This window comes from Rhineura floridana, chromosome 6 (genome assembly GCF_030035675.1).
Source record: "Rhineura floridana isolate rRhiFlo1 chromosome 6, rRhiFlo1.hap2, whole genome shotgun sequence".
Classification (NCBI taxonomy): domain Eukaryota; kingdom Metazoa; phylum Chordata; class Lepidosauria; order Squamata; family Rhineuridae; genus Rhineura; species Rhineura floridana.
The window spans coordinates 96,421,679-96,434,460 of record NC_084485.1 but is presented as its reverse complement, the minus strand read 5'-3'; the positions used below and the strand labels follow the sequence as shown (position 1 = coordinate 96,434,460).

Sequence of the window (12,782 nt, the reverse complement as noted above, 5' to 3'; positions counted from 1 at the left end):
CATTAACTACCTATCTAATTTTGACATTCTGATGCTACAAGAGACCTGGGCTTTAGATGATATAGAACTAAATGGATACACTGTTCACAAGCTACATGCTTCCCCCAATTATAAGAAGGGTAGGCCCATGGGTGGCTTAGCTATACTGATCTGTACAAGTCTTTGTGTTTCAATTACTAATCTTCCCTCACTGGATCAATTTGCAATAGCAGTGATGGTTAAACTAAAATGTGCTAATATGATCCTCATAAATATATATCTTCCCCCTCAAGGTCTCTGCTCTCATATAAAACTGAGATGGCAAGGCTTAGAAACTTACATCGGAGATTTACTACAAACTACCTCCAATATGCAAGTACTCATTGGGGGAGACTTCAATGGGGCCAAGTGATAATGACTTTTATGCATACCATCATGTATGCCCTCCAAAAAGGCTCTATTCTTCCCTGATAAACATACACCAATCTAAAGACAATACTTGTAGTTATGCAGGGCTTCAGTTGGCCCAGATGACACAATGAATGGACCTGCATTTTCTAAATGGCAGTGTAACAGGTGACATCCCAGGAGAATTTACATTCTGTGCAGGTGACAGGATGAGTGTCATTGATTATGTAATTTCCACCCGCAATTTTTTAAACTCTGTGGTTCAACTGGAAATAGACAATTGCTCTGACAGTGACCACCTCTCATTAGCCCTGGCTCTAAAGTCTTTAGCTTGGCACATGTTTGCAGTAGCCACCTTCCAGCCTAATATTGAGGCTAACATTAGAACCACTAGGATAAGATGGTCCCCGAGGATCAATAGGGCCTTTTCACAGTTTCTATACACCGACCAACTCCACACGATCCACTTTTTGATCATTTCAATAGGTCCAAATCAGGGGATCTTAGATCACTATGGCACACTGGTTAAAGAGCTGAAGGACAGCAAAGTGCACAGGGAAATCATGAACCAACCAACTCAGATCTAAGAGCTGGTTTGATCATGAGTGTATTGCTGCAAAATATGCTGTCATTGTGAAATTCAGGCTGTACAAGGAAAATCCCTAAATGGTACCATTGAGCGATTTATTATCCTGTAAAAAACAATATAAAACCTTGCTTAAGTCAAAGAAGAAAAATGCACAACAAATAGCATGTGAACAGCTCATCTGTGCAGGTAAGTCTAATGATATGGCCTCTTTTTGGCATCTAACTGCAATTTCACCTAGCTCTGGTCCATTGCGTTTTGACTCTCATATTCCTGCTGAGGCTTGGGAAGCCCATTTTCATAGATTGTATACAGAGGAGGAGGTTCCAACTTTACAGCTAGAATGTACTCTTGGATCCCTACCTGAATCACCTCCTGTCTCAATCTCTGAGATAATTGACCTGGTAAACCAACTAAAACCGGGCAAGGCGCCAGGCTGTGACTACATACCCCCAGAGCTAATTAAAAGAAATATCAAATGGTGGGCCCCAATCCTGGCCAACCTCTTTACCTATATAGACAAAAATGCCTATATCCCCCCTGACTGAGGCCTGGCTGTTATCATTCCCATTTATAAAAAGGGAAGGAAGGATAACCCAGCACATTACTGCCCAATTAGTTTACTGACTATAATCAGCAAGCTCTATGCTAGACATCTTTATTAGAAACTTCTAGCTTGGATGGATCACGAAGACATCCTAGCTGACCAACAGGCTGGATTTAGAGCAGGCTGATCCACAATGGACCAGGCATTAATTTTGCAGCACCTTGTGGAGAAATAGAGCAGCAAATCCAAAACATATCTGTTTGCAGCCTTTGTAGACCTCAAACCTGCCTTTGATTCTATCTTTCGAAATAAACTCTGGCAGAAACTTGAGGCCACCCCTGTGGATCGTCGCTTGTTACTCCTCATATACAAATTACATGAAAGCACCTCCCTGAGAATTAGATGCAATCTAGAGGCCCTCCTTTCAAGCCCTGTTCCAAACTCTAAAAGAGTACAGCAAGGATGCATACTAGCCCCACTGCTGTTTAACTTCTATATAAACTCACTGCCTACAATCCTCGATTGCCTAAATATACATCCTCCAAAGCTAGCCCATAGGCACCTATCAGTGCTACTGTATGCTGATGATGCAGTAATTTTGTCCCAGTCACCTATAGGCCTGAAGAGAGCCCTGTGAGCCCTTGTGCAGTACTGCCATGATGAACAGCTGCAAATAAATTACCCCCAAAAAAGGTCATGGCCTTTGCCAAAAGACCGAGGATGTATAGGTGGTCTATAAGCGGACACAAGATCGAACAAGTAAAGACCTTCAAGTATCTTGGTGTTGTTTTTTAGGCAAATGGTAGTCGGAAGGCCCAAGCAGAGTACGTTGCCCAGACAGCCCAAAGGAGTGCCTCTTCCATATTAAATTTTATTTGCACCAGAGGCGGTCACTATGTACCAGCGGCAATAAAGCTGTTTAAGACTAAGTCTTTAATGCAGTTTTTATACGGAGCTCAACTTGGACCCTATTCCAGCTTTACACCTCTGGAAGTAGTACAATCCAAATTCTTGAGGGCTGCCCTCCAAGTACCTCACTGTGTCCCAAACATTGTCTTACGATTAGAGACTGGCCTCCAAAAGGTTGAAACCAGGGTCTGGCTCATTATCTTCCAATTCTGGCTGAAACTAATCTTTTTTCCAACTGGTCTGGCCCCACTAACATTACAGGATGAGTTCCAGTCAGTATGGAAATAAACCTTGCCTCAAAAGCTCCAACTATATGTTCTCTCCTTGGGCTACCTTATTTCCCAAGGATATGATATAGCTTGGTCAATACTCAGACAATGCATCGCTGATATTGAACGCCAATAAGACCTGGGGTTATCCTCTAACTACGTCTCAATGGATAGAGCACTACAATTTAATAAACTTGCAAAATATCTTTTTACACTTTCGGTTCAAAAAACATCATAGAGCTCTCACATTGGCACACTTTAATGTCCTCCCTTCTGCTGTCCTGGAGGGAAGATACCAAAAAATCCCCTACCATGATTGTAAGTGCCCTTGTGATGCTGGAGAGGTGGAAAAAGTGACCCATGGCCTCTTACACTGTCCATTCTATTCCAATCTATGAAGATCTCTAATTGAACCTCTCCTATCGAAAACCCTAGGACAACCAGATGCATATTATGTCCTTTTACTCCTTTCTGATCAAAATACTTCCATTGCCTTCAGTGTCGCCAAATTCTTTGCTGCAGCGATCAAAATTCACCACGATCTGACTCTAGCCACCTTGTAACTCCTGTCTTTTGTTGGGATTTTATAACTATGTCTTTGACAACTCTATTTTACAGTACTGTGTTTAAACAATTTTATCTGATTACCTCATGCTGGTCATTGACCGTAACAATAAAGATACTACTACACGAGGTCAATCAAGTTGAAAATCGATGCTGGAAAATCTGTCCAGGGAAGACTGAGTTCAGGGTGCAGGAATAAGGGAGGCGGTCAGGGAGGCAAGGTTCAAAAAAGACAGATGCTAGAGGAGGCCTAACTTAATATCCCTGGGTAGGGATGGGGGAATATTCAATTTTGTTTGCATTTTAATCAACACCTACTTAACTTACATTTTTAGAACCAAAATGCAAACCCACAGAACTATCATTTGACATTTGCACTTCTTTGATTTTGCAATGCAGTTCTTCAACCAGAAAACGTTTACAAAAATGCATTCATTAGGGGGAAATGTGCACAAAAATGCATATAAGTGGAAATAACATAAAAATGCATATATTAGGAAAAAACTTGCAGAAATATGTATATTAATTCACTAATAGGCAAAACAAAAACCCTTGAGGTTTAAGAATGTACCTATAGCCAACGGATATTCCTATCAAACTTTAAAAAGCAGGGAAATTGGGCAGCTATAGTGAATGAGGGAGGAGGAGGAAGGGCAAGGGTAGGGGTGGAGGAGGGAAAGGAGGAGGAGGAAGGGCAGAAGGGAGGAAAGAGATGGGAGCAGGCAGGAGGAGGAGGGCAGGTTTGATCATTTGCATGCTTATTGATTTCAGTGGGATTTACTCCAGTGCAATCATGCTTAGAATAGGTAAAACTGACCATGAGGGAGGAGGAGAAGAGGGACGGTGGGAGGGCTGAAGTGGGCAGGGGAGGAGGAAGAAGGAAGAGGGGAGGGGAGAAAGAAGGGAGAGGAGAGGGGAGGAGGGGAGGGGAGGGGAAGGAGAGAGGGGAAAGGAAAAGAGAGAAGGAGAGGAAAGGCAGGTCTGATCATTTGTATGCTTATTGAGTTCAATGGGATTTACTCCCATGCAGTCATGCTTAGAATAGGTAAAACTGACCATGGAATAGGGGGAGGGGATAGGAGAGGGAAGGAGGAAGAAAGGGGGAGGGTATTGGAAGGGGAGGGGGAGGGGCAAAGTAAGGGGGAAGGGAGAGGCAAAAGGGAGGTGATAAGAGGGAGAATGACGGGAGGGCAGGTTTGATCATTTGCATGTTTTTTGAGCTCAGTGGAATTTACTCCTGTACAATCATGCTAGGTGATACTGACCTGAGGGAGGGGAGAGGAGGGGGAAGAGGGAGGAAGGGTAGGAGGAGGAAGGGAGGGGGAGGGGGAAGGGAGAAGATTGTGTGGGTAGGCACTGGGCAGAGGGAAAGCCCCTTTCCTTTCCAAAAGGAAAACAGTGTGAACAGTATCAATGTTTTTCAGCATTTCCCCCAACTTTTTATTCTACAGCAGGCACATGTGGTCTCCCATCCAAATTTAACCCAAAGCTGTCCCTGGCCACATCCACACCAGACCTTTATTTCACTTTAGACACTTTAGGACTTTCTAGGAGAGGCCTTATTCCCCTCACAGAGCTACAATCACCAGAAGAGGGGCTGACTGTTAAACTAATCTGGCTACTGGAGCTCTGTCAGGGGAATATGAGTCTCCTAACAACTCTCGGCACCCTTCACAAAGCTACACTTCCCAGGATTCTTTGGGGAAACCAGGATTGTCTAAATTGGAATAACTGTCTGGCATGGGTGTGGCCCCTGACTAGCCAAGCCAAACAGCTATGAGTCTGGCTTTTAGAACACTAACACTTGGTTCTTACTGAGCATGCCCAACAACAACAACAAATTTATTCTTAGACCAGAAAAAGAGCATGCCCAACATAATAGACTTCAATGTTAAATTTCTTAAATTAAAAATCAGTTATGCATTTTTAAAACTTTTAAACTGCAGATGATGAGGGTCAGAGTATGGGGAAGGTCAGTAATAGGATTACAGGCACTATGTGAACATGGCTGGTTTTTAATTAATTTCAACAAATTATGAGACCGCTGCCAGAAAAAAGGCTAACAGGGATCTGAATTTCTCTCTCTCTTGTTTTACACTTTGAACTCTCAGTTTTCTCTGAGAATGTTTTGTGCGTCACCATGAAAGCTTAGAAGGTTGTTAAGCAAGCATTTCTGAGTTCAGGACTATACGTTTTGTATGGTTTTGTTTTGAAATGAGTTTATGGGAAGCAGCAGAATGGCATGCTGGGTATTTTCAATTTAACATTGCAGAATGCAAAAAATCCATGCTAGCTATACTATATTGGCTGTATAATCAAAACTGCAGGCAAATGTGTATATTTGGATAAATTTACACTACAATTTTGGTGAATTTTCACGAGGAATTTTTTTTTTAAAAAAACTGCAAATTGCTATAGAAATGTGGAGAACTGAATTTAGGATTGGGAAAATGAGAAGCTTAGAGAAACTGAAATTGATAGATTCATCCATCCCTATCCCTGGGTTATGCAGGTTGTAGAATGCTGAAATAAGGGGTAGAGAAGGTGTCTTAGAATTGGGGGCATTCTATTCTTTACGTATTTTTAAAGGTTTCTGAGACCTCACAGTGGAAGATGAGCCTGTTGAAACAGGTTCACCAACAGTGTATCACAAACACACTAATTCTAAGGAAATATTGGAGTCTGTACATTCATGAATATAGGGCAGGTGTGGGGAACTTGGATAATAAGGCTTCTCCCTTAGAACTATGAAATGCAGAGCAAAGGTATTTCTAGGATGCACAGTTTACAGAAGATAGCATCAAGATGGCACTGATAGATCAGAGTGGAAGAGAGTGGATGGAGTTGCCTGCTGCTCAGCTTGTGGATGTGGGAAGGAAAAAAATCCCTCTGCTGCATTGATGAATTCACTCCACAGTTCCCTGTATTTCAGCCATTGGTTTTCAACTTTAAATATTGTCAAGTCTACATACCACAGTTTTAGATACCACCTTGATGTTTTGCAAATTAAATAACAATTTTAGATCAAAGAAGTGTAATGTGCAGAAGCAAAAGGTTGCCCTTAGCTATGGGTTGGCATTCACCAGCCAAATTGTACTAATTGTGGGCAACTACAGCAATGAAATCATATTCAGCATGTCCCTGCCAGTTTCTGATGTGGTTCTTGGTATGGAATGTGATGCTCACCTCTGCTTTGTATTGAGAGCTGTGACCACAGTGCATCAGGATTCCAAATGAATGACAATGTCTTTTGTGGCCCTGTAATTCTTCTTTTCTGCTGGTATGCCCTGTTTGCAGTGCACAAAATGCTCTGTAAAGCATTACTCATCTTGATGGCATCATATAAATGATAGGTAATTGCAGTAGTGGCAGAACTAGCATGCCTCTGAAAAGAACAATTTTTTTATATAAGTATGGAGCTGTATTCTTATATCTGTCTATACAACCAAAGGTGAATTTCCCATAGTGAATTTAACACATTTAAATTACAGATCGTTCCATTTTAGATTCAGTCAGTGCAGTTAAAAAGAAATTCAACTTAGATGCATGTAATTTGTAATCTGGGACAATTTTCAATAAGTATAGGGCAATGAAATCATTTTTGCTTATCTAGATTGTATGGACTAATATGACTACAGTAAAGACAAGCAGGGCTGGATCCTATGCCATGTTGCAATAGATGCTGTGGTACAGTTGTTGGATCATACATAGCTGCATGCAGGCTGAGACTTGTGCTCTAGTAGACCTGCTTTATTGGTCTTCCTAACTGACCATTTGGATTGCCTGTATAGTCAGGCTAGCTCTGTAAATAAGGAGAGGAGAGGGTGGTGTCATGAGGGGGGAAAGAGGTTGATTACATGAATCCCATTCTACAATTCTATGAAATGCGTTCATAAAATAAACATAATGTTGTTATGTCTACCAGGGAAAGCAATTCAGAATTAGCACATCATGAGAATGCGTTCTGAAGATTTCATTCAAATTAGGCAATGCATTGTTTTATGAATTGATGCTTGCTTGGTAAGAAAACACACATTTATTTTGCATTAGGGTATTACAATTTGGACTATAAACTTGTGGTGTGTTTCTCTTCAAACAAATCATGAGTAGAAGCCAAGGTTGTTGGCGTTTGGACAATATGAAAAGCCAGGCAATGGCTTGTTTCCTGGCAGCATGATGTCAGCAGGAGTGGAGGTGTGATATGCCCCTGATTTCAGCACTGTGCACAAGTACTCTGCTTGTTTGCATAAACCATAGTTTATTTTAAATATAGTTTAATGTGACATGAGAACCAGGTCAGTGAAGGCAAAGAAGGAGGAGACTGGCTGAGAGAATACGCAGGAGCCATGGGGACAAAAAGGTGCTGAAACTTGGAACACATTCAAGTTTTAAGTCATGAAAGGAAAAGAAAACAGGAAGCACTTTTCAAGGTTCATCAAAATTAACATGAAAATAGATAAACAGCCCATTCATTCATTCAGTGTTAATAAGTAAACCACACCTCAATGAGTAGTTTTCCAGGGGTGTTAATCTTTCTTGGATAATCTGATTCCTACAGACCATGACCCATCCTTATCTTGCTTTTTCTTGCAGTACTCCAGAAGGTTGAATGAAATTAGCTGTCTGCATTCTAGTACATGAAAAGCTGAGTTATTCTCTTGGAGAGTTGTTCTAAATGAGCCTGGCCAAGATACTGGATCTGTGTGAAGAGGACTAAGTATATTATAGGATGTCAACTGAGACAGAACTTCAAGTGGCTGTTAAAACCAGCACAAAGAAAGACTCAAAGAAGAAAGGTAGTAACTTCCCGTACTTTAAACTTTGGCAAATGTGTTTTATTCATACTTATGTTCCTCATGGTTTTAGAAAATTAACTACATATCCAATGGGTGCACACTCTTCTATTTTATTTTCTTAGCCAATATAAGTTGACTAAAAATAAATGAATGAGTTAAAAATGTAACACAGAAGATTTCAAAATTCCTATGTAAATGTGACTGTTCTAAACATTCACGTGTAAACATTTTTAGAGCAAAGGGGGCTCTTCCCCAAGCCACTTTAAAGGTATGTTGTCCTACTGTTCTTCACAGCACTTGTCCCCTCTGTTAGTTGATTCAGCAGTTCATTTTTCCCTTGGCTTTCTTCTTTCCTGAGTGATCCCAGCCAATCAGGAATCACATAATGAACATGATGTTGCACTGCTATGCAGATAGTCAGATTTGCCTAGGTGCTGATGTTATGAAACCAGTGCCCTGGTAATTCATAGTAATTACAAACACTTTTGCTCCTATTCCATCCCTGCAAAAATGGTGAAAGGAATGGGCATGCTTTTCATACCTGATAACAGCTTTAGTGGAAACCACCTTGCCCTTTTGGCTCAAGCCTATACGTAATGTTTGTTGTTCACACATGCTCTGTTATTATGCAAAGTCTAAATATGGTTTAAAGAATTAGCTTAAAGACAGCTAGCTAATTAAAATCTTCTTTGTTGCTGCCACATTATATTATATTTAAATGTATTAACTTTGGTTCTTCATGAAATAAAAGGCATAATCATCTTACTTAGTGTTCTAAGGACGTGTCTATTCTGTACCTGCAAGGTAACTCAGAGAACCTGACAACAAAAGTTATCCCACCTATAGGCTGTGTGAATCTCTGACTATACCAGGGGAAATGCCTCCTCTATAAGGAGCAGACAAGGAAAACAAACTCATCCCAGGCACTGGGGTCTGTAAATGCTACTTTAGAAGTATTACTTTCTATATAAAGAGGTTGTTGTTCCAGGTAGACCTTTCCCAACACCAGGAACTCAGATGTGATAGTCTACCCTCCTTTGGGTTATACTAGGTCTTCATTGGTGTGTTCTTTCATTTGACTCTTCTCTGTTCCCCCCGTTTCAAGGATTCAGCAACTACCCACCTCCTAAATTTCAGTCTTTATGTCTGGAGGTTAGCATCAAGTTCTTCCTTTCTGTGAAATGCAGGAAATGGTGTGGTGTGCGGGTTGAAATAGCAGGTGCACCTGTTGGCTCCAGTTGATGCAAGGTGTAGCTTGTCACCCACTGTTGTCCTCACATTGTGTTGATTTCCAGATCTGGGATTCTCTCCTTTTGTCTTCGTATATTAGCACTGACTCCTGCAGAGATTTTTTTGGCATGTAGAGATTGTCTCTCTCTCCTTGGTGCATTATAGGCACAGGTTGAAGTTCTTTTTTCATCTCAAAATGCTGGAGGTTATGATAGCATCAAGGTGTTTGGTAATGGCAAGGAAGATGACTGTGCTTAGATCTCATCCATTAACTATATAGTTTGACTATCCCTTCTGGTGCCACATTGCCCAAGTTCTGAACTACTGCTGATGTAGAGCTTCTATATTCTTGCTTGCTCCAATTCTTGCCCACTAAGTGCTGTTTTAATTGTAAGCTGCTGGTGGATGGAATTATTACAATATGGCTGTGAGAGTAATGATGGCAGAGACCAGCATATTAGACTAGGAATCAGAGATGGTCTCCATCACAAAATTCTTAAAGTGTATCAAAGCAACATTTAGAAAGATCTAGCAACTTTTATTGTCAAATGGTCTGCACAGAAAGGCAATGGGTGCTTGGAATAAACCCTTGGGAAATTCCTGACAATCATGCAGCAGCATTTTAATCCAAACATTTATGTTAGAATAAGAAAAGAGAATCAACTGAGGGAGATATAAAACACTGAAATTAAAGTATACAGACAGAAACTTGGATCTTAACTCTCCTTTTATGAAAGGAATAGAGTTCACATTTTTGGAGCAGAGCTTTCACATGACCCTCTGCCCTCCAGAGTTCCATATGCCCCCTTCCCCAAATCTGCCCCTATGTTTATGGTAGGAGATTCTTGGGAATGCAGTGAAATACCATGTGGTGACCTGTAGATAGAGGGGGAAGTTGGTGGAAATTTCCCCCTTCCTTACGTGAAAGGAGGGGCAGGTTAGGATCCAAGACAGAATGGTTATAGAATGATGAGTAAAATTTAGGGAAGGATCTTGTAAAATCATGCCAAAGTCATATGTATAGTTATTTCAGACCCATGGGACTACTGGAGCAGTGGTGTAATAGCAAATTAAGAAGTGCAGGGTCCCTTCATGACCCTTCACACCTCCTCCCCCCTATTTTTTGCTTCCAGGGTGAGCATGAGACCCTTGTTAATGCCTTCTCCCACAACAACAGATGTCCCTATGAGCCAGTAAGCATGAAAGGGGAGAGTATTAGCTACTGAAGATAGTCTTCTCAATGGCTAACAACTCTGCTTTCATGCTGATTGGCTCATAGGATGTTTGAGATACAGGGGCTCAGCGGGACCCTGCTCCCAAAAAAGTTAGGGGTACTAAGACTAAACCCCAAGACCCCAGATGAGCACACCCCTGTACTTGAGTGAATGAGTTAACATTCCTCGGATTATATTAAGGGCTTCCTTGTCTACTTCCTATGTGCTCTTGTTGGCATGTTACTGTATGTAACATTGCTACTCATTGTTCCTTATTCTGCTGCACTGAAGACAATCACTGAAGTTCAGCTTCTACATTAATTGCAAGGGCAAGGGACTCAGGCCGTTATTTATTTATTTATTTATTATTAGATTTATATCCCGCCCTTCCTCCCAGCAGGAGCCCATGGCAGCAAACAAAAGCTCTAAGAACACTTTAAAACATCATAAAAACAGACTTTAAAATACATTAAAACAAAACATCTTTAAAAACATTTTTAAAAGCTCTGAAGACATCTTAAAAAAGAAAAAAGATTAAAACATATTGTTTTTTAAAAAGGTTTAAAAACATTAAAAAAACAATTACAACACATACGCAGACTGGGATAAGGTCTTAACTTAAAAGGCTTGTTGAAAAAGGAAGGTCTTCAATAGGCACCGAAAAGATAACAGAGATGGCGCCTGTCTAATATTTAAGGGGAGGGAATTCCACAGGGTAGGTGCTGCCACACTAAAGGTCCGTTTCTTATGTTGTGCAGAACAGATCTCATGATGAGATGGTATCTGCAGGAGGCCCTCACCTGCAGAGTGCAGTGATCAACTGGTTATACAAGGGATAAGACGATATTTCAGGTATCCTGGTCCCAAGCTGTATAGGGCTTTGTACAGCAAAACTAGAACCTTGAACTTAGCCCTGTAGCAAATGGGCAGCCAGTGCAGTTCTTTAAGCAGCGGGTTGACACATTAGCAATACCCTGCCCCAGTGAGCAGTCTCGCCACCACATTTTGCACCAGCTGCAGCTTCCAGACCAACCTCAAGGGCAACCCCACATAGAATGCATTATAGTAGTCCAGCCAGGAGGTTACCAGTGCATGAACAACAGTGGTCAGGCTATCCCGGTTCAGAAATGGCTGCAGCTGTCTTACAAGCCGAAGCTGGTAAAAGACACTCCTAGCTACAGAGGTCACCTGGGCCTCTACTGACAAAGATGGATCCAGGAGCACCCCCAGACTACCTACCTTTCTTGAAGTGAATTCTGGCTGCGCTGTGCGCACATGCCTGCCATCAACCAAGATGGTGGCCAAGGCTTCTGTAAGGGGCTGATGCCCCTGCCACCATTTTGGTTGATGGCAGGCATGTGACCGCAGCACAGCCAACATTTACTTCAAAGGAAAGGTAGGTGGGGCATGCAGGCCAAGCCTGCACAGTAGTAGAGGGGTGCCTGGGAGCTCCCCCCGTAATCCGTGGCAGGGTCAGGAGCTGATGCTGATGTGGATCGTGGAAGGGAGCACTAACCCACCCTAAGGAGGGGCCCTCAGCCAGGGCCCAACCTGGCTGCCATCTGGCGCCGGCCCTAGTTATTCTCTTTGGGGTTTCTTTGGTATGAAGACATGAATAAAAAGACATAAAAGAATATAATCACATGTGTTTAGAAGTGTTTGGTTGCTCTTTTTGGTATGCTTGTATAGCTGCACAAACAAGAATAAAATGATGTATGTAGAGAGGCTATTTCAGAACTTGCCACCCTGGGCTCCTGCTGGGAGGAAGGGTGAGATATAAATCAAATAATAAATAAATAAATAAACTTATTTCTAACAGGTATAAAAAGTCTACCCCACCTCTTGTAATGTTTACTCCTGCAAACTTCATAAAATAATATGGCACAGGCAATTGAAGTGTGCTGCAAACAAACTTTACTTAAAACTTGCAACTCTTATAGCATACTTGATTTCTAAATGATTGCTTTCCTTTGTTGTTATTATATGCCTTCAAGTTGATGATGGTGATGATTTATTTATTTAATTAATTTGTATCCCGCCCTTCCTCCCAGCAGGAGCCCAGGGCGGCAAACAAGGCACCAAAAACACTCTAAAACATCACAAAAACAAATCCTAAAATACATCAAGACAAAACAGCATTAAAAACATTTAAAAACTTTTTAAAAAGGGTTAAAAACATTATTAAAAAACATATTAAGCAATTCTGACACAGACACAGACTGGGATGGCTCTCAACTTAAAAGGCTTGTTGAAAAAGAAAAGTTTTCAAAAAGCACCGAA

The 12,782-nt window shown here is 41.3% G+C and overlaps 1 protein-coding gene across 16 annotated transcripts in view; it reads left to right on the top strand.

Moving 5' to 3' along the window:
* Positions 1-12,782, top strand: part of DAB1 (DAB adaptor protein 1) — a 416,583-nt gene that overhangs the window by 143,654 nt on the left and 260,147 nt on the right. For 15 of the 16 annotated variants that reach the window (XM_061633172.1, XM_061633171.1, XM_061633183.1 and 12 more), the window contains one exon: positions 7,856-8,058. In XM_061633172.1, coding sequence (XP_061489156.1) covers positions 7,992-8,058 — 67 coding nt within the window. In that variant the 5' untranslated portion in view covers positions 7,856-7,991. Of the gene's footprint in view, positions 1-7,855; positions 8,059-12,782 lie in introns of those variants that run through there. The other variant, XM_061633177.1, reaches the window with a different exon arrangement.